This window comes from Rattus norvegicus, chromosome 19 (assembly GCF_021556685.1).
Source record: "Rattus norvegicus strain SHRSP/BbbUtx chromosome 19, alternate assembly SHRSP_T2T, whole genome shotgun sequence".
Taxonomy (NCBI): domain Eukaryota; kingdom Metazoa; phylum Chordata; class Mammalia; order Rodentia; family Muridae; genus Rattus; species Rattus norvegicus.
In genome coordinates this window covers 15,959,818-15,985,702 of record NC_141552.1, presented here as the reverse complement: position 1 = coordinate 15,985,702, position 25,885 = coordinate 15,959,818, and the positions used below count along the sequence as shown (strand labels likewise).

Here is a 25,885-nt window from a genome sequence, read left to right as displayed (position 1 = left end):
TGATCTGAATGATAATGGCCCCCATAAACTCATATATAGGAATGATTATTCCTGGTTTGTGGAAATGTTCGGTAAGAATTATAAGATATCGATTTGTTCGAGGAATGGTATGAGATTGGGCATTGAGGTTTCCAAATTCAATACCATTTATAGTTAACAGTCACTTTCTGTGTCCAACTTGCAGATAAGATGTAAGATCTCAGCCAGTTCTTTAGAAACATGGTGTCCTACCTGCTGCCATGTACCCCAGCATAATAATCAAAGACTCATGATCTTGAAACTGTAAGCCGCAATAAACTTTCTTCTATAAGTTCCCTTGCTCATGGTGTCTCTTTGCAACATAGAAAAGAAAATAAGATTGGAAGGAACATTTAAGTGAAAAATTTCTCAATAAAATACTGACAAATAAAATTCAGGAAAATACCAAAAGTATCAGGTACCATGATGACGCTGGCTTGATTCCAGAGGTACAAGAATGTTTCAACAAATACAAATGAATAAACAATTTACCACATAAAACCAAGAACAGGAAACACATGATCACTGCACTAGAGGCAGACAATTTCTTTAGCAAAATCACACAGCGATTCAAGAAAAAGTCCTGCAGAAGCTGAGATATGGAGAAGACATAACTTCACAATACAAAGGCAATATACAAGGCCAACAGCATCCTAACTGGAGAAAAATCTTAATGCATTTCCACTAAAATCAGGTATAAGTCACAGATGTTCAATGCTGAACTTCATGGGAATGAAAAAAAAAAACCTCAGAACTCACATGAAAGCACAACTGAGCAGGGCAGTCAGACACTGCTAACTAATAAGACAGTAAAGCACTGCGGGAGGCATCACCTTTAATGATTTCACCTTCATTTTGGGGAATAGTAAAAAAGAAAAACCAGCATGTTAATATCATGAGAGCAGACACAGTGCCTAATGGAATAAAATTGAAGAGCCTGATATTGGCCTATGTTCTTATCAGCATTTGGGTTTTGAGAAAAAGGAAAACAAACAAACAAAACAAAAAACTCACCACCCCCCCTCCCACCACCACACACAAGTGCAGTTTTCAACCTGTGGGTTGCAAGCCCTTCAAGGAACAACCACATATGAGACATGCTTTATACATGATATTTACATTACAATTCAAAACAGTAGCCACCTTACATTTATGACTTAGCAATGAAATAATTTGGTAGTTGGGGTTGGTTACCACAATGTGAAGAACTGTATTCCTTGAGTTGTTCTTGGTCATAGTATTTTTCTGCAGTAACAGAAATGTGACTGATATATAAACTGGTACCGAAGTGAGTGGAGATGTTTGTGAGGAACCTCTTGATTTTTTGGAGGAGGGTGGGAGACTTTGGATTGGGAAAACTGTTGAATTATTTAAGGAGATCTTAACAGTTTAGTTTGCCACATGGGAGACATAAGTATTGTGAGTCTGTGCAAAATAGAGCCTCTCTGATGAGACTTCAAAGGATGGCAGGAACTCTATTGGTGACTGGCTTAGAAGCAATTGATATAATTTTGGCAAACAATCTGTCTCTTTTCTGCCTGGTTACTAAGAAGTGACCTGAAGATAAATAAAAAACTGATTGACTAATTGTTTTGAGCAAATTTCAAGGGGTAGATATTGGGTGACCTTCCTCAAATGATAGGAATGTGTGTTTGTATTTTCAATTGTTAATGTAGCCAGGACTTCAGTTAATCCTGCCACATTCAGGGTCTGGACGCATAGGAAACTGCAAGGTCTCCCAGGATTTGGAAAATATCCCAATTGTTGTAAGGTCCTAAAACATGTTGTCACCCCACACAGCCCGAAGCATCTTAAAAGAACATGACCCCCTCATTCTCAAGAGGAAGGGTGGGTGGGTGGTTATTTGTCTGCCGTGGGTTATAGATGTTTATTGTCATTTAGGGGGTTGGTTGCAAGTTTTTACTGGCCATGGTCAGGGAGGAAACAGTAAAGCAGATTAGAATCAGGAATGTCTTTCTTCCTTTCTCTTTCTCTCCTCAAACCTTTTTCTCTCCTATCTAGTGTTGTGGGAAAGCAGGAGAAAGGGGCAAAAATGACAAAAGCATAGATTATTCTACCTCTTTTTATACTAGAACACAACACCAAGTCACAAAGATTTTAGGATGGCATGGATTTTGGATGATGATACAATTGAAAATTGTACTTGCATAAATGATTTAATTATTTTTTAAGATATAAGTATACAAAGCTTATTCATAATGTGGTGTAAAATTCTAATTCTATAAAATTACTACTGCACACTGCCATGGATACTTAAGGAATGCAAGCTAGTACTTTTCAACTATAAATAATCAGTCTTGTAGTCATGTTAGGTACTGCTTTAGTTAGGTACAGAAATAAGCTTTCTTTAACTTCCTGTGTATGTTTTTAAAGTTAAGCAGAAAGTAAATACCTTGAAAAAAAGCTACATTTGTCCACTGAGATAGACTTTACATACAAAGGAGGTTCTCAAATCCTTTAGAGGTCTGAAGAATCTGCCATTTCAAATGTCCTAGTAGTTAAAGGCTTTTCACAGTGGGAGAGAACTCAACTCCTGGCATTGTCCCCAGTCTATTCTGAAGAAGATGATTGGCTCTAAATAATCCTAACTGGAGTTTCCTTGTAAAGGAGCAAAGTGGCCATTGGGTGAAATAGTACCCACTTACTGCTGCTGCTAGAAAGCTGTCCAAACTGTGCAGAAGTGGATCATGGGAGGTCTGTTGTCCAAGTTTTTGGAGAAAAAATAGGATAGTCCTTCAAGTGACGTGCTTCAAAGGATTGTTGTCAGAGCTCCTGGCCCAGTGAGTTGAAGGTGGATGCCACAATGACACAGGAACATTTGCTGACAGTCTGTCAGGGTAGCCAACAATTTCTGTCATTTCTTTAGATTTGGAAGCTGTTTGCTCTGAATTTCCTTTTATTCAGGCAACATTTCTCCTTCTCAGATCTCGGATGGGGTTGAAGATTAGATAGTTTAGTCTTAACATTTTCTTGTTATGAGAATCAGAAAAGAAAACTTGTTCACCATCGTGCAGGAATGTGACAGCCAGGAACCTGGACAGGAACAGGGTGGACATGGGAGGCCCAGAAAGCAGGACTGGACGTATAGCCCACCACAGCATCAGAACGCCTGAGACAACCTCTCTGGCTTCATAAATCCTGAGAATTGAGAATGGGGATGGCAGGAGAGTGTGCGTGGTCTGACCACTGCTCGGGACTTTTTAAAGCATGTACCACTCCCGAGCACATAGAAGAGCTTGAGCAGAAAGAGGCAGGTGCCCAGAAGCTGCTGCTGTGGTAGGAGGCAGTTATGGCGGTTGGAGGTGGAGTTAGGGGCGGAGTTAGAGGCGGAGTTAGAGGCACAGGAGGGATGGGAGAGGACCGAGGAGTTTCCTTGGAAGGACCAGAACAGACACCATCCTTACCCACTCCAGAACCCCACCCAAATCCACCCCACACCTTAAAATGCCCAGTCCACTGCCAAACGTCCCCATGCCAAGCATTCACTGCTTTATCCCCACTGTGCTCATTTCTTATTTTTTTTTAACTTCTTATTTATTCTCTGTGAATCTCACATCCTGCAGCTCAACTCCATTCATCTACCCTCCCCTCAGGTCTGCACTCCACCCTTGCATCCTGCTCTAAATCAGAGCAAAAATATTCTTCAGCTGCAAGCTGAAAAAAGAAAAAGAAAAAAAAAACACCATATATCCACAAAAGAGGTGTAAAATTATAAAATGAAAGACATAAACCCTTAAATTACTTAGAATTAACAAAAGTACTTTTGGTCTCAGAGGATGTATTATGGCTAAGAAACACAAGTTATGGTAGAGGATATAAAAGCTTAAAAAGTAATATAAAGTGATTTAGGTACAAGATTTTTAGACTAATATAGTTTAAATAATGAAGTACCTTCTCCAATTTTGCCAAATACAAAAAGATGGACTGAATATTGTGACTAATTTTTATCTGATACATATCTTAATTTTTCTAATTTTATCTAGGTTATTAATATTAAACTAAAGGTATTTCTTGGTGTAAAGGGGAAATGCTGAGGTGACCTCCCTTTGTACTAAGGTGTGTCAACTTTCAATTGTTAGTTCTGAACTGGCAGTGAGCTAAGTGCTGGCAGCATTTCTCTTGTCATTTCTATGTCCCATCATCAGGTTTGCTATTTTTTAGATGTTTGTCCTTCTCACCAGCTCAACACAAGCTAAGAGATGTATCAGGTGTTGTCTCACTGCCGACTGGATGTAATAAAGATCTGATGGCCAAGAGCTGCGCCAGGAAGTATGTGGGCAGAACTTCCAGGCACAGGGAGGGAGAGGAAAACTGAAGCTGCAGTTTCAGAATAGACATGGGAGGGAAGAGATATGGAATCGGAACAGGGAAGAGGTAAAGAGCTTACCACCCGGTGGGTCTCATAGTTAGAAGAATGGGGTTAAATTTAGAGAAGATGAGGGACTGCCCAGTGAATGCCCTAAGATTCAAACTATGTTAGAAGTCTCCATGTCCCATTTACACCTCAGGCAGCTCTGTGAAAATAGTACACAATACAGTATTAGCATGGCTTTGAGTCTGTGGTTTGGTTACTTTTGGTCACTGTTCTTCAAGACTGCAGGACAAGGAACAACACACAGGGCAAACACATGAAAACCATGTGCAGCTTAGAGTGGAAAAGATCACTAAGAAGTTTAGTGTTACAGCAAAGTCATGTGCTGAAAAGGAGGGTGACATAGCTAAGGAGATGAATGTTATTACACACAGGCCTCCTGCCTCTGTGCTGTAGAGATGTGGAAGGTGTCCTCAGGGCAAGCCTCTGCTCAATTAAAGTTAAAACTTGGAAAAGGGAGCTCAATAGATTTCGAGCTCCTACAAAGCAAGTGCATAGGGAAGCTGCTGCAGTTGTCATCCAAGTAGGCAGCTGACAGGTCAGTGCAATTCACGTGGGACTGAATTTTGAGGAAAAAACATTTTAAGATTCAGGATGACACGAACAGGACCCGGTGACTCTCGCATTTATTTTTTTTTTTATTATTTGCTGCTTGAATTAGAATGATACTCATAGTCTCATTTTTTTGGGTTTTCTTTCATCACTTTATCTACATTTCCAATTTATCTCCCACTCCATGTTCCTCTACATGAGTCTCTCTTCTGTCTCCCACACCCTCTCCCTATGAGATTGCTCCTCCACCCGCCAATTCACTCCCACCTCAGAGGCCTCAGTTCCAATATCATGGTTCATGAAGTTTCCTCAGAAACAAGGATCTCCCGTCCCAGTGATCCCAGATAAGCTGGTCCTCTGCTAAATATCTACCTGGAGCCATGGGCACACCCTGATTCTTTTATTAGTTACCTTAGTTAAGGTGTCTCTTCACAGCAATAGAGCAGTGACTGACAGGCTTAAATTCACTTTGCATCCCAATTGCTGTCCTTTCTCTTGTTACTTCTCTCCCACAGTTCCTCCCCAATGTCCTCACACCATCTCCTCTGAGAGAGTAGAGGAATATCCCTCAGAGTGTGCCTCCACCAAGACACATCAAGTTTTTGTAGTGCTGGTGGACCTTCTCCCACTGAGGCCAGGGAAGACACCTGAGTTAGGGTATCAGATTCCACAGACAGGCAAACCTTTGGGGATAGCCTCGGCTCCAGTTACTTACAACAGGGTATGTAAAACTGTATTTAACTTACAACAGTTTATTTACCGTCACCTGCAACTCCTCCTGAGGAACAGTGCTCTGGCCTGATGCTTTTGTGTTCAGCCGTATCTTCCTCTTTCTTCTGTGCTTACCACTGTAACACAGGAGAAGCTTCTAATATTAATGTTGCCAGATCGTTCCAGTCTTGGGGATAATTCTATTCTGAGTTGTGTATGGATTTAATATCTTCTTTACATATGATGAATGTATACTTCAGGAAATGACTGCTTCCTTGTTTCTATTAAGATCTAATCTCTAAGGGATTCTGATTAATTTTCCTGAATCTTGGGGTTATATATCTTAGGCCACCAGGTTGGTATGTCATCACTCGCTGAAGTGAGGTTAATTTTATAACACCTTTTGGCCACCCACTTTCAATGTCATTATGTGGTATTGCCTTAGGCTCTTTTATACACTCCCCTGGCTTTGGCTGAGTATATGTTCGAGGTCTCTCTACTACTGTGCAAAGAAGTGGGAGCTAGAGCTGAGCCAAAAAAAATAAGAAAGTATTTGTTCATCCAAAAACCAAAACAAAAAACAAACACATAACCAAAAATAGTTCTAGGGTTAAATATTTGTCCTGGTGCTGAACTACACTGCCAGAAGGTTTTTTGTTAAGTAAATAACACAATCTTGGGGATGACAATCTGATCAAATATCCTGAAACATGGGTTTGCAGTGTTCCCTACATTTTATAAATCAAGTACTCTGACCACCATTTTGGTTGTTTCTGTGTTTCTGTGTTTGGTTGGTTTGATGTCTGAGTGCATCATCACGGGAATCCCAAGGAAAATCAGAAATGGGTTCTTGAAGCTGATGCACAGGGCCAGTATAGACCTAAATACTACAGAGGACACCCTGATTCTTAACACAAGGGATCATTTCCCCTCCCTCTTGTCACATAATTTATGACAAGATGTCACCTTTCCTAACCTTAGCCTCTTTTCCTAAGTGTTGCTGAAGGGAAGATTTGGTGTCAAGGGGTCTGGACTCAAACCACACCAACACTGAATTCATTTAAATAGGTGTAGTTTATTGAATGCACACACCAATACAGTTCAACCAGAGCAACAGCTCACAACTGGGTACTGGACATTGCTAGGCCCAGCTCATTGCAAGATCCACGTGGGCTAAAGCACAAGTGCTGGATGCTGCTGTCTATGGCCCTGACTCAGGACATTTTACACATAATTGTTCCTATTTGCCTTGAATCTGATGGGTCCTATGTGAAGTTTATAGTTGGGGAACTTGTTAATAATAACAAACCTCATAACATACAGAACATAACAGGGTATGTGACCAGCACCACACACTTCAGTGTCAGGTTTTTTTGTTTTTTGTTAGTTTGTTTCTTGGCATCCATGATGTGGAGGCATATTACAGAACAATAGGAAAGAGCTGGCTGCTGTGTAACAAATTTGCTGCTATTAAGGTAGGTATGGGGGCAAGACCTCAGCAGTAGCCCTTAAGACGGGAAGGAGATGATGTGTTTGATAACTGAAAGGAGCTGCCTCAGCTGTGTTTCTCTGCCTGCTCAGTGCCCATTCAACATCACTCTGTCCCTGAAGAGGAACTCAAGGTCTGCTGCCCACTGCCTGTGAGCCAGGACTAGGCACAGAAAGGCAAGGCCACAACACTGGTTTCCATTTCCTCAGTAATGCTGGATTTCCACTAACGTACTTGGATACACAAATACAGTGTGGTAAGTTATAATAGATCCTAATCATTCTTACATAGGGCAGCAGTTGATTGACTACAACTAATTCTATTTAAGAAAAAAAGAAACCTGACTCTTATGGAAATACACAAAGAAATATCTAAGATGGTGGGGAATGAATTCTGCCATGGACTGACCTCAGAAAAGTGGGATTGGGAGAAAGATGCATGGTTAAATAGCCCACCAGGTTCACATTGTGTCAACTTGATTTAATCTAAGGACAAAGAAGTGGAGTATGTCTGATGACTTTCTTCTAACCCCTTGAAAGGATCCCTGACGATTGGCCTCAGTATATCACACTTCTTGATGGGGCAACAACACTCAAGGAAGCTTTAGATTGTCATAGGCACAGTATTATGCTACAAACACAGATTAGATGATACTAAGATGTTCAGATGGCGATATCCATTTCTATGCACTCTTAAGTGGACCTAAGGAAATAGAGATCAAGATCTTTAGAATAGAAAGATCAGTTCCAGCTTTTTCTACCATTCCAAACTGAACAACTGGTAGGGAGAGAATGGTAGATAATCGAGAATTCGTAGATGATGCTTTGAATGAAGTGTGGGTTTCTGTGCTGGTTTTAGACAGGCTCTCAAGTATTAAATGTTGCCCTCCCCCTGGCTGGCCAGGTTCACTATAAGCTCAGATAAACCTGCTTCCACCTTCCAATACATAGGCTTGCAAGAGTGGCCTCCAAGGACTGTGAGGACAGCATTAGCCTTTGACAGTTGAGGTGTGCAACCCACAACTATAGATTTCGTAGTTTTCAAATGTCTACCAGCTATTTCAGGTTGTTGCTGTTATATGCCTGTCAATCAAGGACAGAGAAAAATAACCTGATAGAGAGCAAGGACATGGTGATCACATCCTTGCCTCTTCTGTATGTTCTGGATGAAGTTTGTTAAAATTCCAATTTATATAGGGCCCATCACATTAAGGGTCACTGTGCACTGTTCTATCTAAAATGGCCTAATCAGAACTGACTCCCATATAACACTTCCTGCAGTCCTCATATGAGAATCTTGAGCTTTTTGTTTTGACTTTTTCTTTTCTCTTTCTTTCTTATTTTTTTTCTTTATAAGTTGAGAGAAAGATAGGGCCATGAATTTGCCCCCAAATTTGAACTATGGATGTGATCAATCAATGTTAGTGTGTGCATTTTATAAGGTATTCATTTTTTACTGTGATAGATGAATTTGTGTTTGGTGGGGTGGCCATTTCCCAGTGTACAGGTGCTGGAACCTCGCTCTATCCACTTAATGATGTTTATAGCCTCATTTTAGATGTTTATGTGTACCCCCTATACCTCTTGACTATTTCATTTTTCTGATATGAACTCATGGTCTGTCTTACTCAGGCCTGTCAGCAGTGCTCCTTTGGCGACATTGGTGCAGAGAGGAGAACCCCACAAGCAGCATGAGGTTCCCTTCATTGGTGGCTCCAATATTAAACTTTCCTCTGCCAACTGGTCTCCACACTTTTCCTAGAACCATAAAGACTTCAAATCTTTCAACCAAGGAGTTTTCTGGCAATTGTCAATTGCTAAGCACATGACTTCATGAGTGTTCCCCTAACACACACCCATGTTATAACCTACCATGCAGACTATTTCTTGATGTGATTTAAAGCACTCGTACATAATGAGACAGGAGAACTTTTGACTGTATATTCAAGTTGGTATGAAATCTCAGGAAGTTTTAATGGCTAACATTGGTGAATGTGGACAATTTGAGTTAGGATGAGACATTTTGGGGCAAGATATGGAAGGAAACATTCATTTAAATGCATAGGAACTACTAAGTTTTTTATAATCAAGCCTTGAGGAAAATTTGGCTTTGGAAGCAGGAGATGCTCAGTGGCTCTGCCCCAGGAAAGTCTCCTGGAAAGGGCACCTCAGCTTATGCTCAGTACAGGGAGAACATTAGCAGGAGGCAAAGTCTGCTCCCCGTGACATCTGCTGTCCCTTCTTGGACATTCTATTGTCTCCTAGAGAGTTCTTGGCATCCTCTGTGATGTCACCTGTACTGTAGTGACGACCAGTGCCCTAGTTTCTCTCAGTCTGAGTCTGGCAGTCACAAGCTAAGACATGTTTTCCTGTCTTAGGGGGCATTTTGGGAGGGGGAACATCGATTGTGGAGAGACTAGAGTGAAGGAGTCTGGCCTTTCGTCTCAAAGTAATGATGGACAAAGACAGCACTTCTGGGGAATGTGTAGTAAGTTCTGGGCAGTATATTTTGAGCTTCCTGTCAGGGGGGCTGCAGGCTTAAGCTGACCTTTCTAGCAATGGGCCATAACAACTGGAGCATCTGAAAAGGAATTGAATTTTCATGAATATCACAATTCCTTAAAGTCAAGGATTTCAGAACTTTAGTTTCCCCATCCCCACAGGGAGGATATGGTAAGGCCAATGCTAGTATACTGTGAATTTCTGGCCTTTACTTTTACAGTGCATTTGTTATGTTACATTGATATAATAACACCATCAGGAGTCATGGAGGGTCCACCTTTTCTGAGTTTAGACAGGACAGCCATGTATTTCACTATCATTGCTTCTTTAAATACAGTGGATATCTGACAGAAGGAACAGGGAGAGAATTGTGCTCCAGGCAATAACCTTATGTTCTTAGACCTTCTCTGATTTCTTCTAATTGCAGGGTCATCGTTAGCTTTATATATTAGAGGTTGTGTGTTACAAACATTTTTCTAAAATACCAAAACTATTTGGAACGTGTAGACCAAGATTCAGCCTGTATCCTATTGGCACTTCTGGGGCATTTGGTGTTTCAAATAGGGGAATTGATAAGTCTGTTCACCATATCCTCCCCAGAAATGCATTTTACATCCAAAGTTGTTGGCATAGAGTATCAGGGTAGGACATCTGAGTGTCTCCAATCACTCAAGTTTTGTGGATGGTGAATTTATCATCTGACTTCTGAAACCACAGGGGTGAGGGTCCTGAAACCAATCTGGACCCCGTTCAGCTGATAATAATCCGGGAGAAGCCATCTCCGTGGTCCATGTAAGCATGTGATATCCGGCATAGGGAACACCTGGCTGCTTACATCTCTTGGTCTCTATAGAGTAGTGGGGAACTGAGATCCACTGAGGAGGCCTCATAAGCATAGACCAATCGCCTAGCAATGACACTGGGTTCCAGGCTTGTTCTGTGTAGGCCTCACTGTGGTCTATGTACACTCTATGCATTCTCCACATGCAGGTTCACTTGTGTTCTCCTACCTACAGATGCTGGGAGAGAAACATCATCCCCTGGAACTGCCCTAAGCGAGAAGCAGGCCAAGAAGGAAAAGGAGAGACTGATTAAAGAGCTGCAGCTCATTACCGAGGAGAGAAATGAACTGAGAGATCGCCTGAGGTTTCTGACAGAGAGATCCATGAAAAATAGGTATGAACCGAGCCAAATGGTCTTGTTTCATTCCTGGGTCTGCAAGGTTACCTTCATCTTATCCATTTAGGTTTTGGGTTCTAGAAAGCTGTGCCTCCCTAACCACCCTGTGCTAAACCTCACCTCCCATATAGAGGAGATTCAGAACCTGACCCTTCCTGAGGAGCGAGATGGAAAATGGACTCATCTGCTTCCATTTATTGAAAAGCAGAACTTGTGGTCTGAATGAAGATTTCAGGAATAAAGTCAGGGAGAGTGAGTGCCCAGTGTGCATTTGCAAAGCCCTTGACAGCTGGTGGCTTTGCAAGATTGTAATTGCAGTGAGTTTATGGTGAGTCTCTGTACTTGCTAGGCAGGGGACTGAGTGCTGGAAGATCCAGGCAGCAGCCTGAGGGGCCTGGTCTCAAACTGTTCATCTCAATGCTTGACTAGAAGGTCTCAGGCTCAGGCCTGTTTGTCATTGTCTGTGTGTCTTATACTCTGAGACAGCAATGGTGCATGTATTTCTCCTGTTTCTCACAGTGCTCTCTGTTTCCATATTTGTCTTTCTCTTTCTCTGACTCTTTACAATTCTCTATATTGTGGGTGTGTCTCAGTTTGTGAGTCTGTGTGTGCAAATGTCCAAATACATATGGACAACTTTTATATGTTTATATTTCCCTCCACAATTGGAATCTAGTGGTCTATGTCTTGGGCTGAGTATTTACCTGTAACACTTTCATGGTGATGTGAATGCTTTGTTCTGGGAGCCCCACTGTCAACAGCACAGTTCTTTGCCTATGTGAGCACGTTTGCCTGTATATTTGTATTCGTTGTGCAGATTATAATTTTGTGTTGATATATGGTCTTTTATCAAAACAGGATAAAAGAAATCACAGATTTCTGGGTGTGTTGGGGTGGGGGAGCATGGAGAGGTGTGGCCAACGCTCTTGATAGCTTAACTGGCTTGACTGCAGATTTCTTCTTGACTGAACAAAGGGAGCCAGGGAGCCCTCCATCTGGATGCTGAGATTCTGGTGTCCTGGACTCAGAAAAACACGTTTCTGAAGCTGAAGAAGATCCCAATATGTAGAATTCAGAAGGTGTCCTTCCAGGACTGGGGTAGTACAGGACCCACCCTGAGTTCATATATTCCTAAATTCTGATGTTCATTGTATTCTATCATTTGGGGCCAGGCCCTACTTCAGGCCAAATCCTTATTATGAAGACCTGGAGAGAATGGAGGAGGCGGTCATGTCAATTCTGCACAACTTAGAGATGGAGAACACTGAGATCCATGAGAACAGCCATAAGCTGAAGAAGGAGATGACCTTCTCTAGCTAAGTCCTGGTCAGAAAGGCTATCACCTGTGGAATGGCCATTTCTGACTTTCATTGTTCTGGATTGGATGATCTTCAGCTCTGGTTCTATCTCTTGTGCTGTTCACACATCAGTGTGCCAGGGTCATTAGGACTCAGTTTTCAGTTCCATAAAAGACTGTTACTCATCCCAGGATTGTTTAGGCATCTTCAGACGGCTCTAGATAGAACAGCACTGATTGAAGTCAGCAGGTTATTAGGCTGACCTGGACCTCTGGGGTCATACCAGGTTTTACAACACTCAGTGCGTGGACCACATGGTTAGCATGACCTTCTCTTGGTTGTACTGACCTCCTTTGAGGGTACTGGCCCACTGCTAATTGATGTTGCCCCCATGCATTGGGCTTTCATGGATAGATGTAGATCTGTGTTCTTTTTGAGAGATGTGGACAATAATTGGTGCTTGAGCCAAACAAACAATTTATTCTCCCCCGAATTAACTCTTTGCAGTTTGTGCAGGAGCATTATATGTATCGAGATGTATTTTATTAAGTCTTCATGGGTATCTGGGTCCTGGTAGAGTTAGTGGCACTCAGGAGTGAGAATGGGAGAAAGGGGCAGCATGATCTTACTATGCAGACTGTATTTCCAGAAACCTGCTCAGCCAGCTCCTGATGGAGAACACATGCAGGAAGAAGTTGGTCCCACTGAAACAGGAGAGCAAGGAGGTACATCTTGATTGTGCACTGAAACAGAAATATTTGGTTGACTTCAACAAGAAAGATAAAGACCAGCAACGTCCAGACCCAGCATCTGGTAGGGACGAGCAGATATGTTAGCTTAACAATATCTGATATCATTTCCCAATTTGATTCATCTTTGCTTTCTCCTATCACCTTTCAATTTACACTCACAACCAGCCAACCACCTCATGTAATGGAATTGTTCATTGCTCTGTCTATGCACAAGTATTCTGGGAAGGTAAACACTTTTCAGAAACTGAATTATTGTGCAAGCATATTTTGCTGCTCTTTTTGAAGCTGTAGTCTAGAAATGGTGACAGATTAATAACACACCTCATTATTGCATATCCATGTGATAGATTGGATCCTATGCAGAGTTTTGAACAAGTTCTTGGTTCTTTGACAAGTGACACTCTCTGGTCATGTGACTTCTTGTGTAGGAAGCACCTTTCTGGGATAAGAACCAAGTGCAAATGTCAAATTAGTTCTTGTCATTGGCTTTAACCTTGGTGACATATGGACATCTCCTTTCTTCCTGCAACCCAATGAGGTCTCTTCCCATTGCCCTGTTCTTGGTTTGCACTGGTATAAGTCTGGGTCCCAGATTGTCAGCCCACATTATTGTGAGGCTTGCCGGAGATTTTTCTCTTCCTGCAGTTAGCAACAATGATATCAGTTAAAAGGTCCATGTCGACTTTCCAATAGAACTGAGGTGGTAGAAGGCAGCATTCTGACAGCTGGCTTGCATTTCCCCACAAAATCAGTGTCTGAAAAACTGCCTTCCTCTCCCAGGTCTCAGAAAGTGCAAGAGAGCTGGAATTGGACACACCCCAGTAAGAGAGCTTCCTGAAGAATAAGTTGCTTTCTCAGGAGTCTCTGATGACAAACATCCTGAATGGTAACAACATTTTTTGGATGAAAATTCTTCCTCAGAGTTAATTTGTCATTTCTTAGAGACCCTAAATTTATATAACAGTAAGCCATCCTGACTGATTGAGGTCTTACTCACTTTCTTCTTCAGAAATCACCACTTAAGAGACAACTGGGGGGACCGCCTTTCATTATGTGTGCTAGAAGAGAAACAGCAATACATCTGTGCTTCTAAATGTTCGTGAAGAATATGATGTTTAGAAATATTTTTGTTATGATTTTAATTGAAATTTTTTTGTTGTTTCATATTTATATGTTCTTGTTACTATTTTTCACTTTCGAATATTTTTAAATATTTTTATTCATTTTAATCCTGTTTTGTTATAAAATGTATTCCTTATGAATAAATATTGAATTCTATCTCTTGACTCTTAAAACCATCATTCTTACTCAAGGGTTCTGTCCCTCCTGTGGACTTAGAACTGAGAGGTGGAGATGGATCTCTGCATGTTCCATGGAGCCTGGGCTAATAAGTGAATTCAAAGTCACCAAGGAGTACCCAGTGTGACAGTGTCTTTTGTGTGGATAATGAGGCTGTTTCTCGGACACACACTTTATGAAGTAATCACTGACATGCTCTACCCAATTGTTAGGGTTCATGTGGTTCTTCTGAGAGAGCAGCAGATGCTCTACCCTGTGAGTCATCACCACAGCTCCTGAAGGTGGCTTTTGTTATTCCACATGAGGTGCTGTATTAGGTGGACAGGATCACCTCCAATCAAATAGAGAGATCTCAGGAGATGTGTGTTCACAGGGAACTTACTGAGCCGTGCGTGCTCAATGTGTTAGGTTGTCAGGCATCCCTACAGGGCTCTGGTGTCCCCACTGCTCATTGAGGGTCAGGATCATCCTCCAGCATCACTTAGTGTCCATATTAGAGCAGATCTTTCACCTGTTATCTATGATGACCATATGTATTATGCACATCTGATAAAATACAGAATAGAAACTAGATTCCTTTAGTCCAGATTGGCATAATGAGTTTTTTTATTGTTAGCAAGAAAATTTTTTTAATCTCAGCAGTTTAGGGAGGAACCTCAAAGCATCCATAGTGAATGTAGCCTGCAGCTGTGAACAGAGGTTTCTGTTGGAGAGCAGGCCTGTGCAAGCCCAACCTAGGTGGGACAGTTCAAGCTACCCTTTTTCCATGGCCAATCTGGGATTGTATTGAGAATGTATTTTTTCCAGGTGACTGATTTCCAATTTATGGAATTGAACTAACTTACTGAGAGTGGAGGTGACTCAGAGAGTTAAAGTACAGAAGGAATAATCCAGAATGTCCACAAAAGCTTGCTGTCACACCAGGGCTTTTAAAAGCTCAGCAGGTAGAGAAGCAATGTAGTATTTGGTTATTCTCATGCTTAGGTCTAGTCATTCATTATAAGCTGAACATGACACAAAAAGAGTCATCTGTGTCACAATAGAAACTAGTTGTAACTAGATTCACACCACACTATCACATCACCACCGTATTTGAGGTTCTCAGTTACTATCTAAGAACCTGGAAGAGGCCTGGGTCTTGCTACACAAACTCATAATTTATGTCTTCATGACACTGTGTGCTTTGTTCTGTTGATGCTACCATTGGCATACAATACCTTGGATACTTTGTGCTGACATCTGTGACCTGAGACAATAGTTCATGTCATCCTAACCTGAATAAACTGTCCTTAGAGTACAGTGTGGTAGGAGGGGCCTTCTTTTCCTATGAGATAGCAAAACATTTCCAGTCTTCAGTCAAGTCTGTCAGCTATTGTCAGTGCCTGTCTTGAGATGTCCACCTTTTCAGCTGAGAGTCTTCATCCAGGCTGCTCTGTAATTCTGTAGAAGATTAATAGGTTCCAGCCCTAGGATTTAATTCATTGGGACTGTACTTGCCGAACATGCTCAAAGCCCTGTGTTCCACCCTAGACCTCTGTGCTTTAGAGAAAGAAAATAAAGAACCACATTGCACGTGAAGTTTCTCCTCCAACAAAAGGAGAGCCTGCACAGGGCCTCTCTAAGCCCCAGGTTCCCCACAGCTCCCTCCATCAATTCCATTATTGGTGTGTTTTCATTACTGCTCACTTTCTTCTTTGTGTGCAAAGAATGTGCACCATGTCAGAAAAGTGTGTGTGTGTGTGTGTGTGTGTGTGTGTGTGTGTGTGTGTGTGTGTAGTCCCTAATGAAAACTGTCAAGTTACATGCAGACATATGCTAATACTGTCCCATGGCACCTTGCAGGGAACACTGAAATGGTGGGCTGCTTTAATACAGCCTAAAACGTGCTGTGCATTGTTTTCAGTAAGGTTTTGACGTCATCACAACTATAGAGAGCAGAAAAAGCTTCAGTAGTTATATGTTGCTCTTACCAAGATGAGGCCAAACCTGATCCCATAGAATGTCAGGTAGGATTTGATGGCAGGAAATTAATTCAGGGCTCAAATCAAATTAGTCAGTTACAAAAAAAGTGAAAAATACAAAGAGTGAAGGGAAGCAAGGTCTGTGGTTTGGGTCTTTTTGGTTTTTTTTTGTTTGTTTGTTTTGTTGTTTGTTTCTTTTTTTGTATTTTTGTTGAGAAGATCCACCACATAGGCAACTCCTCCACAAACAAACTGCATACCATAGACAATACTTAAGTTGACTCAATTAGAAATGGAAAGAGGGATCTAACAATAGACAATGAACAAATTCAACAATCATTAGGTCTTATCTCAGAGGCCTTTACTCAAGAAAACTGAAAATCTATTTGATATTGGTATTTTCTAGACAGATAACAATTACCAACATAAACACAGATCTGGGAAGGTACATGGATAATTCTCAGAAGAAAATAGATACAGTCAGTATAGCTTGCCCCTCCAAAAATTAAAAAGCGAAATCTCAGGCCATATGGCTTTAATGCAGAATCCTATCAGACTTTTAATGAAGACCTAATAACAATAGTGCTTCAATTATTCCACTATATTGAAAGAGAAGGAACATTGTCAAACTCCTTCTCTGATGTCATAATCAACCTGGTGTCTAAACCACACAAGGAGCTCCCTACACAGAGTGTAAGCCAACCAGGGGGCCATGGTGAGTACTCATGGTGGGAGGGACTAGCAGAGGTGCTATGGCCTTGGTGTGCACAGGCTTAGGGCTGGGGCAGGGTGCATGGTGAGTGTCTGTGGCCACTTGAGCTGGGTCCCAGTGGGTGCCCAGGGAGGTCACAGGCCAGTTGTGCATCTTCTACCTGTCTGCGGGGCTTCTGGCCCAGCCAAGCACAGCCTTCATCCTGGACATCCACAAGGACAATGACATCAGGAAATGGGGGGATCCCCTGAGACTCTCTGGCTTCTTTGGCCCTGCACTGCAGTTGCAGTCAGAGGAAAAGCAGCTGTGAGTTCCCCAACTCTTCCCAACCTCTCAGGTCTCCATGCTTTCCCACTCCAGAGAGGAGGAGGGCAGGGCGAGCTCTGCTGCTGCCTGTTCCATGCACCCAAAGCCTAACTTTTGTCTGGAGGTCATTGCTTGCCCCTGACCCTGCCCCTGACCATGAACTTGCCCCTCCCCCTACCCCTGACCCTGCCTCTGCCCTAGGCACCTAGGGGAAGTGAGGAGAGCCTAAGGGACAGACCCCAGGCCAGGACCCCCAGAGGCTTGTGTCTCCCTTTTCCTAGAAGTGTTATCCTCAATTCTCCACACTGAGTTTCCTTTGGAAGGAACTGGCAGGTGGAGGGCTTTGCTGAGGCTGGGATAGTGGTGGGACTTATGATTGAGGGAAGTCTTTCAGGGAGATGGAGGCCTTTCTCAAACTCTCTGAAATCAGGTACTCTCCCTGGTTTGAGAGCCCTGGGAAAGTTGGGAAGCTACTTTTCCCTGTCTTGTGTGACTTTCCCTGCACGGTGGGCTCTCCTGCAGGAGACACTTTCACAGGCTTCTTTAAAAGCACCTTTTCCTCAGATCCAGATCAGCTGTGAAAACAGGCTTCTCCTTGTCAGGGTGAGAGCTCCCCCTCCCAGCTCAGGGCTACAACTCCATAGGATCCTCCAGTCACAATGCTGGGTGGGTCCTATGGAGGAGTTAGAGCAAAGTGCCCCTTCTGAGAGTTGACTTCTGAGAAGAACAGACCTGAGAGAACAGAGTGCATCCCAGGGGAGAAAAGAGGCCTGAATGATTTTAAATTGGAGAAAAACCCCATATCCACCATCTAACAACTTTAGGGTGTTTGCATGTGTGGACTTCAGAACCTTAAGGTCAGATTTTCTGATAACAGCTGCTAGGTGAAGCTGAAGTCTGCAGTGGGTGGGATTGTCCCAGGCAGGGAGGAGATCTGACTCTGCAGGCCTGGCCAGCTTCTTCATTCTCCTGAAACTAACTGTTGGTCAGCTGTAAATCTGAAGTGAGAGTTGGTTTCTGTCAACTCAAATGGATGACATTTCAAGTCTCACACATTATGTGAGAGAGACACATTTACCCACGGGTGATTTGAACTTACTTCTATAGAAGTGACTTGGAGCCAACAGAGGGAAAACATTCTTGCCTTTAGCATTCTGTCTGTATTAGAGACTACAGGGACTGGCTTCCTGGACAGACATGGCCAAGCAGACACACCGTGTAATGGGGGGAAACTGAGGTAAGAAATGTCCTGGGGACAGTGATTTCAGATTGTGCCTTTACCCAGGAATCTCTGTTGCCATTAAGGCAAGCGGCCTTGGGCCTCCTAACTTGTCACTACGTCAGGGTGTCTCTGCTCTTACACCTGTGTCAGGATCTTCTTAGATGAAGGCCTCTCTTTTAAAAAAAATGTATATAATGCAATGTTTCTCAAACTCTGGGCCACGACCACTCACAAAGAATGTATATCAGATACCTTGCATATTATGACTTATAAGAGTAGCAATATTAGTTATGAAGTAGTACTGAAATAATTTTATGGTGGGAGTCATCACAGCATGAAGCGCTGTATTACAGGTGTGCAGCACTAGGAGTGTTGAGAACCACTGCCATAGAAGCTGACAGATGGGAGCAGACCAGAAAAAATACCTCCATTCACATAACAATTAAAACCCTAAATGCACAGATCAAAGAAAGAATATTAAAAGGGGTAAGGTATAAATATGCAGTAACAAATTAATTCAGACCTATCTGAATTACACCAGACTTCTCTTTTTTTTTTTTATTAACTTGAGTATTTCTTATATATATTTCGAGTGTTTCCGGGCAAACATCCCCATCCCCCCTCCCCGTCTTTATGGGTGCTCCCCTCCCCATACTCCCCCCCTTGCCGCCCTCCCCCCAACAATCTAGTTCACTGGGGGTTCAGTCTTAGCAGGACCCAGGGCTTCCCCTTCCACTGGTGCTCTTACTAGGATATTCATTGCTACCTATGAGGTCAGAGTCCAGGGTCAGTCCATGTATAGTCTTTAGGTAGTGGCTTAGTCCCTGGAAGCTCTGGTTGCTTGGCATTGTTGTACATATAGGGTCTCGAGCCCCTTCAAGCTCGTCCAGTTCTTTCTCTGATTCCTTCAACGGGGGTCCTATTCTCAATTCAGTGGTTTGCTACTGGCATTCACCTCTGTATTTGTTGTATTCTGGCTGTGTCTCTCAGGAGCGATCTACATCCGGCTCCAGTCAGCCTGCACTTCTTTGCTTCATCCATCTTGTCTAATTGGATGGCTGTATATGTATGGGCCACATGTGGGGCAGGCTCTGAATGGGTGTTCCTTCTGTGTCTGTTTTAATCTTTGCCTATCTATTCCCTGCCAAGGGTATTCTTGTTCCCCTTTTAAAGAAGGAGTGAAGCATTCACATTTTGATCATCCGTCTTGAGTTTCATTTGTTCTAGGCATCTAGGGTAATTCAAGCATTTGGGCTAATAGCCGCTTATCAATGAGTGCATACCATGTGTGTTTTTCTGTGATTGGGTTACCTCACTCAGGATGATATTCTCCAGTTCCAACCATTTGCCTATGAATTTAATAAAGTCATTGTTTTTGATAGCTGAGTAATATTCCACTGTGTAGATGTACCACATTTTCTGTATCCATTCCTCTGTTGAAGAGCATCTGGGTTCTTTCCAGCTTCTGACTATTATAAATAAGGCTGCTATGAACATAGTGGAGCACGTGTCTTTTTTATATGTTGGGGCATCTTTTGGGTATATGCCCAAGACAGGTATACCTGGATCCTCAGGTATTTCAATGTCCAATTTTCTGAAGAACCTCCACACTGATTTCCAGAATGGTTGTACCAGTCTGCAATCCCACCAAAAATGGAGGAGTGTTCCTCTTTCTCCGAATCCTCGCCAGTATCTGCTGTCACCTGAATTTTTGATCTTAGCCATTCTCACTGGTGTGAGGTGAAATCTCAGGGTTGTTTTGATTTTCATTTCCCTTATGACTAAAGATGTTGAACATTTCTTTAGGTGTTTCTCAGCCATTCAGCATTCCTCAACTGTGAATTGTTTGTTTAGCTCTGAACCCCATTTTTAATAGGGTTATTTGTTTCCCTGCGGGCTAACTTCTTGAGTTCTTTGTATATTTTGAATAGAAGGCCTCTATCTGTGTGGGATTGGTAAAGATCTTTTCCCAATCTGTTGGTTGCCGTTTTGTCCTAACCACAGTGTCCTTTGCCTTACAGAAGCTTTGCAGTTTTATGAGATCCCATTTGTCGATTCTTGATCTTAGAGCATAAGCCATTGGTGTTTTGTTCAGGAAATTTTTTCCAGTGCCCATGTGTTCCAGATGCTTCTCTAGTTTTTCTTCTATTAGTTTGAGTGTGTCTGGTTTGATGTGGAGGTCCTTGATCCACTTGGACTTAAGCTTTGTACAGGGTGATAAGCATGGATCGATCTGCATTCTTCTACATGTTAACCTCCAGTTGAACCACTACCATTTGCTAAAAAAGCTATCTTTTTTCCATTTGATGGTTTTGGCTCCTTTGTCAAAAATCAAGTGCCCATAGGTGTGTGGGTTCATTTCTGGGTCTTCAATTCTATTCCATTGGTCTATCTGTCTGTCTCTGTACCAACACCATGCAGTTTTTATCACTATTGCTCTGTAATACTGCTTGAGTTCAGGGATAGTGATTCCCCCTGAAGTCCTTTTATTGTTGAGGATAGTTTTAGCTATCCTGGGTTTTTTGTTATTCCAGATGAATTTGCAAATTGTTCTGTCTAACTCTTTGAAGAATTGGATTGGTATTTTTGATGGGGATTGCATTGAATCTGTAGATTGCTTTTGGTAAAATGGCCATTTTTACCATATTAATCCTGCCAATCCATGAGCAAGGGAGATCTTTCCATCTTCTGAGGATTTCTTCAATTTCTTTCTTCAGAGTCTTGAAGTTCTTATTGTACAAATCTTTTACTTGCTTGGTTAAAGTCACACCGAGGTACTTTATATTATTTGGGTCTATTATGAAGGGTGTCGTTTCCCTAATTTCTTTCTCGGCTTGTTTCTCTTTTGTGTAGAGGAAGGCTACTGATTTATTTGAGTTAATTTTATACCCAGCCACTTTGCTGAAGTTGTTTATCAGCTTTAGTAGTTCTCTGGTGGAACTTTTGGGATCACATAAATATACTATCATATCATCTGCAAATAGTGATATTTTGACTTCTTCTTTTCCGATCTGTATCCCCTTGACCTCCTTTTGTTGTCTGATTGCTCTGGCTAGAACTTCAAGAACTATATTGAATAAGTAGGGAGAGAGTGGGCAGCCTTGTCTAGTCCCTGATTTTAGTGGGATTGCTTCAAGATTCTCTCCATTTAGATTAATGTTAGCAACTGGTTTGCTGTATATGGCTTTTACTATGTTTAGGTATGAGCCTTGAATTCCTATTCTTTCCAGGACTTTTATCATGAAGGGGTGTTGAATTTTGTGAAATGCTTTCTCAGCATCTAATGAAATGATCATGTGGTTTTGTTCTTTCAGTTTGTTTATATAATGGATCACGTTGATGGTTTTCCGTATATTAAACCATCCCTGCATGCCTGGGATGAAGCCTACTTGATCATGGTGGATGATTGTTTTGATGTGCTCTTGGATTCGGTTTGCCAGAATTTAATTGAGTATTTTTGCGTCGATATTCATAAGGGAAATTGGTCTGAAGTTCTCTTTCTTTGTTGTGTCTTTGTGTGGTTAGGTATAAGAGTAATTGTGGCTTCATAGAAGGAATTCGGTAGGGCTCCATCTGTTTCAATTTTGTGGAATACTTTGGATAATATTGGTACGAGGACTTCTATGAAGGTCTGATAGAATTCTGCACTAAACCCGTCTGGACCTGGGCTCTTTTTGGTTGGGACACCTTTAATGACTGCTTCTATTTCCTTAGGAGTTATGGGGTTCTTTAACTGGTTTATCTGTTCCTGATTTAACTTCGGTACCTGGTACCTGTCTAGGAAATTGTCCATTTCCTGCAGATTTTCAAGTTTTGTTGAATATAGGCTTTTATAGTAAGATCTGATGATTTTTTGAATTTCCTCTGAATCTGTAGTTATGTCTCCCTTTTCATTTCTGATTTTGTTAATTTGGACACACTCTCTGTGTCCTCTCGTTAGTCTGGCTAAGGGTTTATCTATCTTGTTGATTTTCTCAAAGAACCAACTTTTGGTTCTGTTGATTCTTTCCATGGTTCTTTTTGTTTCTACTTGGTTGATTTCAGCCCTGAGTTTGATTATTTCCTGCCTTCTACTCCTCCTGGGTGTATTTGCTTCTTTTTGTTCTAGAGATTTTAGGTGTGCTGTCAAGGTGCTGACATATGCTCTTTCCTGTTTCTTTCTGCAGGCACTCAGCGCTATGAGTTTTCCTCTTAGCACAGATTTCATTGTGTCCCATAGGTTTGGATATGTTGTACCTTCATTTTCATTAAATTCTAAAAACTCTTTAATTTCTTTCTTTATTTCTTCCTTGACCAGGTTATCATTGAGTAGAGCATTTTTCAATTTCCATGTATATGTGGGCATTCTTCCCTTATTGTCATTGAAGACCAGTTTTAGGCCGTGGTGGTCCGATAGCACGCATGGGATTATTTCTATCTTTCTGTACCTGTTGAGGCCCGTTTTTTGACCAATTATATGGTCAATTTTGGAGAAAGTACCATGAGGAGCTGAGAAGAAGGTATAACCTTTTGCTTTAGGATAGAATGTTCTATAAATATCTGTTAAGTCCATTTGTCTCATGACTTCTCTTACTCTGTCTAAGTCTCTGTTTAATTTCTGTTTCCATAATCTGTCCATTGATGAGAGTTGGGTGTTGAAGTCTCCTACTATTATTGTGTGAGGTGCAATGTGTGTTTTGAGCTTTTGTAAGGTTTCTTTTACGTATGTAGGTGCCCTTGTATTTGGGGCATAGATATTTAGGATTGAGAGTTCATCTTGGTGGATTTTTCCTTTGATGAATATGAAGTGTCCTTCCTTATCTTTTTTGATGAATTTTAGTTGAAAATTGATTTTATTTGATATTAGAATGGCTACTCCAGCTTGCTTCTTCTGACTATTTGCTTGGAAAGTTGTTTTCCAGCCTTTCACTCTGAGGTAGTGTCTGTCTTTGTCTCTGAGGTGTGTTTCCTGTAGGCAGCAGAATGAAGGGTCCTCGTTGCGTATCCAGTTTGTTAATCTATGTCTTTTTATTGGGGAGTTGAGGCCATTGATGTTGAGAGATATTCAGGAATAGTGATTATTGCTTCCTGTTATATTCATATTTGGATGTGCGGTTATGTTTGTGTGCTTTTCTTCTCTTTGTTTTGTTGCCAAGACGATTAGTTTCTTGCTTCTTCTAGGGTATAGCTTGCCTCCTTATGTTGGGCTTTACCATTTATTATCCTTTGTAGTGCTGGATTTGTAGAAAGATATTGTGTAAATTTGGTTTTGTCATGGAATATCTTGGTTTCTCCATCTATGTTAATTGAGAGTTTTGCAGGATACAGTAACCTGGGCTGGCATTTGTGTTCTCTTAGGGTCTGTATGACATCTGTCCAGGATCTTCTGGCTTTCATAGTTTCTGGCAAAAAGTCTGGTGTAATTCTGATAGGTCTGCCTTTATATGTTACTTGACCTTTTTCCCTTACTGCTTTTAATATTCTTTATTTTGTGCGTTTGGTGTTTTGACTATTACGTGACGGGAGGTGTTTCTTTTCTGGTCCAATCTATTTGGAGTTCTGTAGGCTTCTTGAATGCCTATGGGTATCTCGTTTTTTAGGTTAGGGAAGTTTTCTTCTATGATTTTGTTGAAGATATTTACTGGTCCTTTGAGCTGGGAGTCTTCACTCTCTTCTATACCTATTATCCTTAGGTTTGATCTTCTCATTGAGTCCTGGATTTCCTGTATGTTTTGGACCAGTAGCTTTTTCCACTTTACATTATCTGTGAAAGTTGAGTCGATGATTTCTATGGAATCTTCTGCTCCTGAGATTCTCTCTTCCATCTCTTGTATTCTGTTGGTGAAGCTCGTATCTACAGCTCCTTGTCTCTTTTTTTGGTTTTCTATATCCAGGGTTGTTTCCATGTGTTCTTTCTTGATTGCTTCTATTTCCATTTTTAATTCCTTCAACTGTTTGATTGTGTTTTCCTGGAATTCTTTCAGGGATTTTTGTGACTCCTCTCTATGGGTTTCTACTTGTTTATTTATGATTTCCTGGAATTCTTTCAGAGATTTTTGCGATTCCTCTCTGTAGGCTTCTACTTATTCTCTAAGGGAGTTCTTCACGTCTTTCTTGAAGTCCTCCAGCATCATGATCAAATATGACTTTGAAACTAGATCTTGCTTTTCTGGTGTGTTTGGATATTCCGTGTTTGCTTTGGTGGGAGAATTGGGCTACAATGATGCCATGTAGTCTTGGTTTCTGTTGCTTGGGTTCCTGCACTTGCCTCTCGCCATCAGATTATCTCTAGTGTTACTTTGTTCTGCTATTTCTGACAGTGGCTAGACTGTCCTATAAGCCTGTGTGTCAGGAGTGCTGTAGACCTGTTTTCCTGTTTTCTTTCAGCCAGTTATGGGGACAGAGTGTTCTGCTTTCGGGCGTGTAGTTTTTCCTATCTACAGGTCTTCAGCTGTTACTGTGGGCCTGTGTCTTGAGTTCACCAGGCAGGTCAGTTGCAGCAGAAAAGTTGGTCTTACCTGTGATCCCGAGGCTCAAGTTTGCTCATGGGGTGCTGCCTACGAGCTCTCTGCAGCAGCAGCAACCAGGAAGATCTGCGCCGTCTTTTCCAGGAGCCTCTGTGCACCAGGGTTCCAGATGGCGTTTGGTGTTTTCCTCTGGCGTCAGAGATGTGTGCAGAGTGCAGTCTCTTCTGGTTTCCCAGGCGTGTCTGCTTCTCTGTTGGTTTATCTCTCCCTCCCACGGGATTTGGGTGCAGAGAACTGTTTATCTGGTCTGTCCCTTCAGGGTCTCTACACCAGACTTCTCAACAGAGACTCCAAAAGCCAGGAAATCCTGGACAGATATAATGCAGACCCAGGATCCTATACCCAGCATAATTCTCAATCATCATGATGGAGAAACCAAGATATTTCATGAGAAATCCAAATTTAAACAATATTTTTCTCTAAGACAGCATAATAGATGATAATAGGAGGAAAACTCAAAGATAATGAGCTAAACTATACCCCCCAAAAGTAAGAAATTATTCACTTCGCAATAATTTCAAAAAGAAAAAAAGACAAGCACACAAACATAATTTCACCCACAATCAGAAAAAGAAACGAAAGCAGCAATCATTGGTCTTTAATATTTAACTAGTCCGTCTGTCACCAATTCCCCAGCTCCTAGGGACCACTTTTGCCAGCCAAAGTGTATACAAGAATGGGTCTATGGTTCTAGGTCCCTGTGTAGAAGAGGATTGATTGACTTACCTCACTTTAATGTGCTGGTAGGCCCTTGGCTCTTGTGAAACCTGTTGCCCACCAAATTGGGATCCTAGAGGTGTGAGGTGGAAATGGATATGTGTGGTTGGGGGAGCACTGTCATATAGGCAAAGCCGAACAGAAATGGGAAGTAAGGCTTGATGAGGGGATACTTGAAAGGGGGCCACAGTTGAACTATAAGTAAATAAAATAGCAAATTAATAAAATAGCCAAAAATAAAATAAATAGTAAAAAGGTAAAAGAAAAAT

General features: G+C 41.7%; 1 protein-coding gene across 2 annotated transcripts; it reads left to right on the top strand.

Moving 5' to 3' along the window:
- Positions 1-9,493: 9,493 nt before the first annotated feature.
- On the top strand, positions 9,494-14,171 carry LOC147998872 (disks large homolog 5-like). Of its 2 annotated transcripts, XM_087595972.1 has the most exons (6): positions 9,494-9,650; positions 10,681-10,840; positions 12,016-12,160; positions 12,792-12,954; positions 13,674-13,779; positions 13,903-14,171. In XM_087595972.1, exons 1-5 carry the CDS (start codon positions 9,524-9,526, stop codon positions 13,736-13,738), a joined length of 660 nt encoding a protein of 219 aa, XP_087452098.1. In that variant the 5' UTR covers positions 9,494-9,523; the 3' UTR covers positions 13,739-13,779; positions 13,903-14,171. The 2 variants fall into 2 exon arrangements, with proteins under 2 accessions (XP_087452098.1, XP_087452097.1); XM_087595971.1 differs by lacking the exon at positions 12,016-12,160 and having other exon boundaries at positions 12,791-12,954.
- Positions 14,172-25,885: the final 11,714 nt, after the last annotated feature.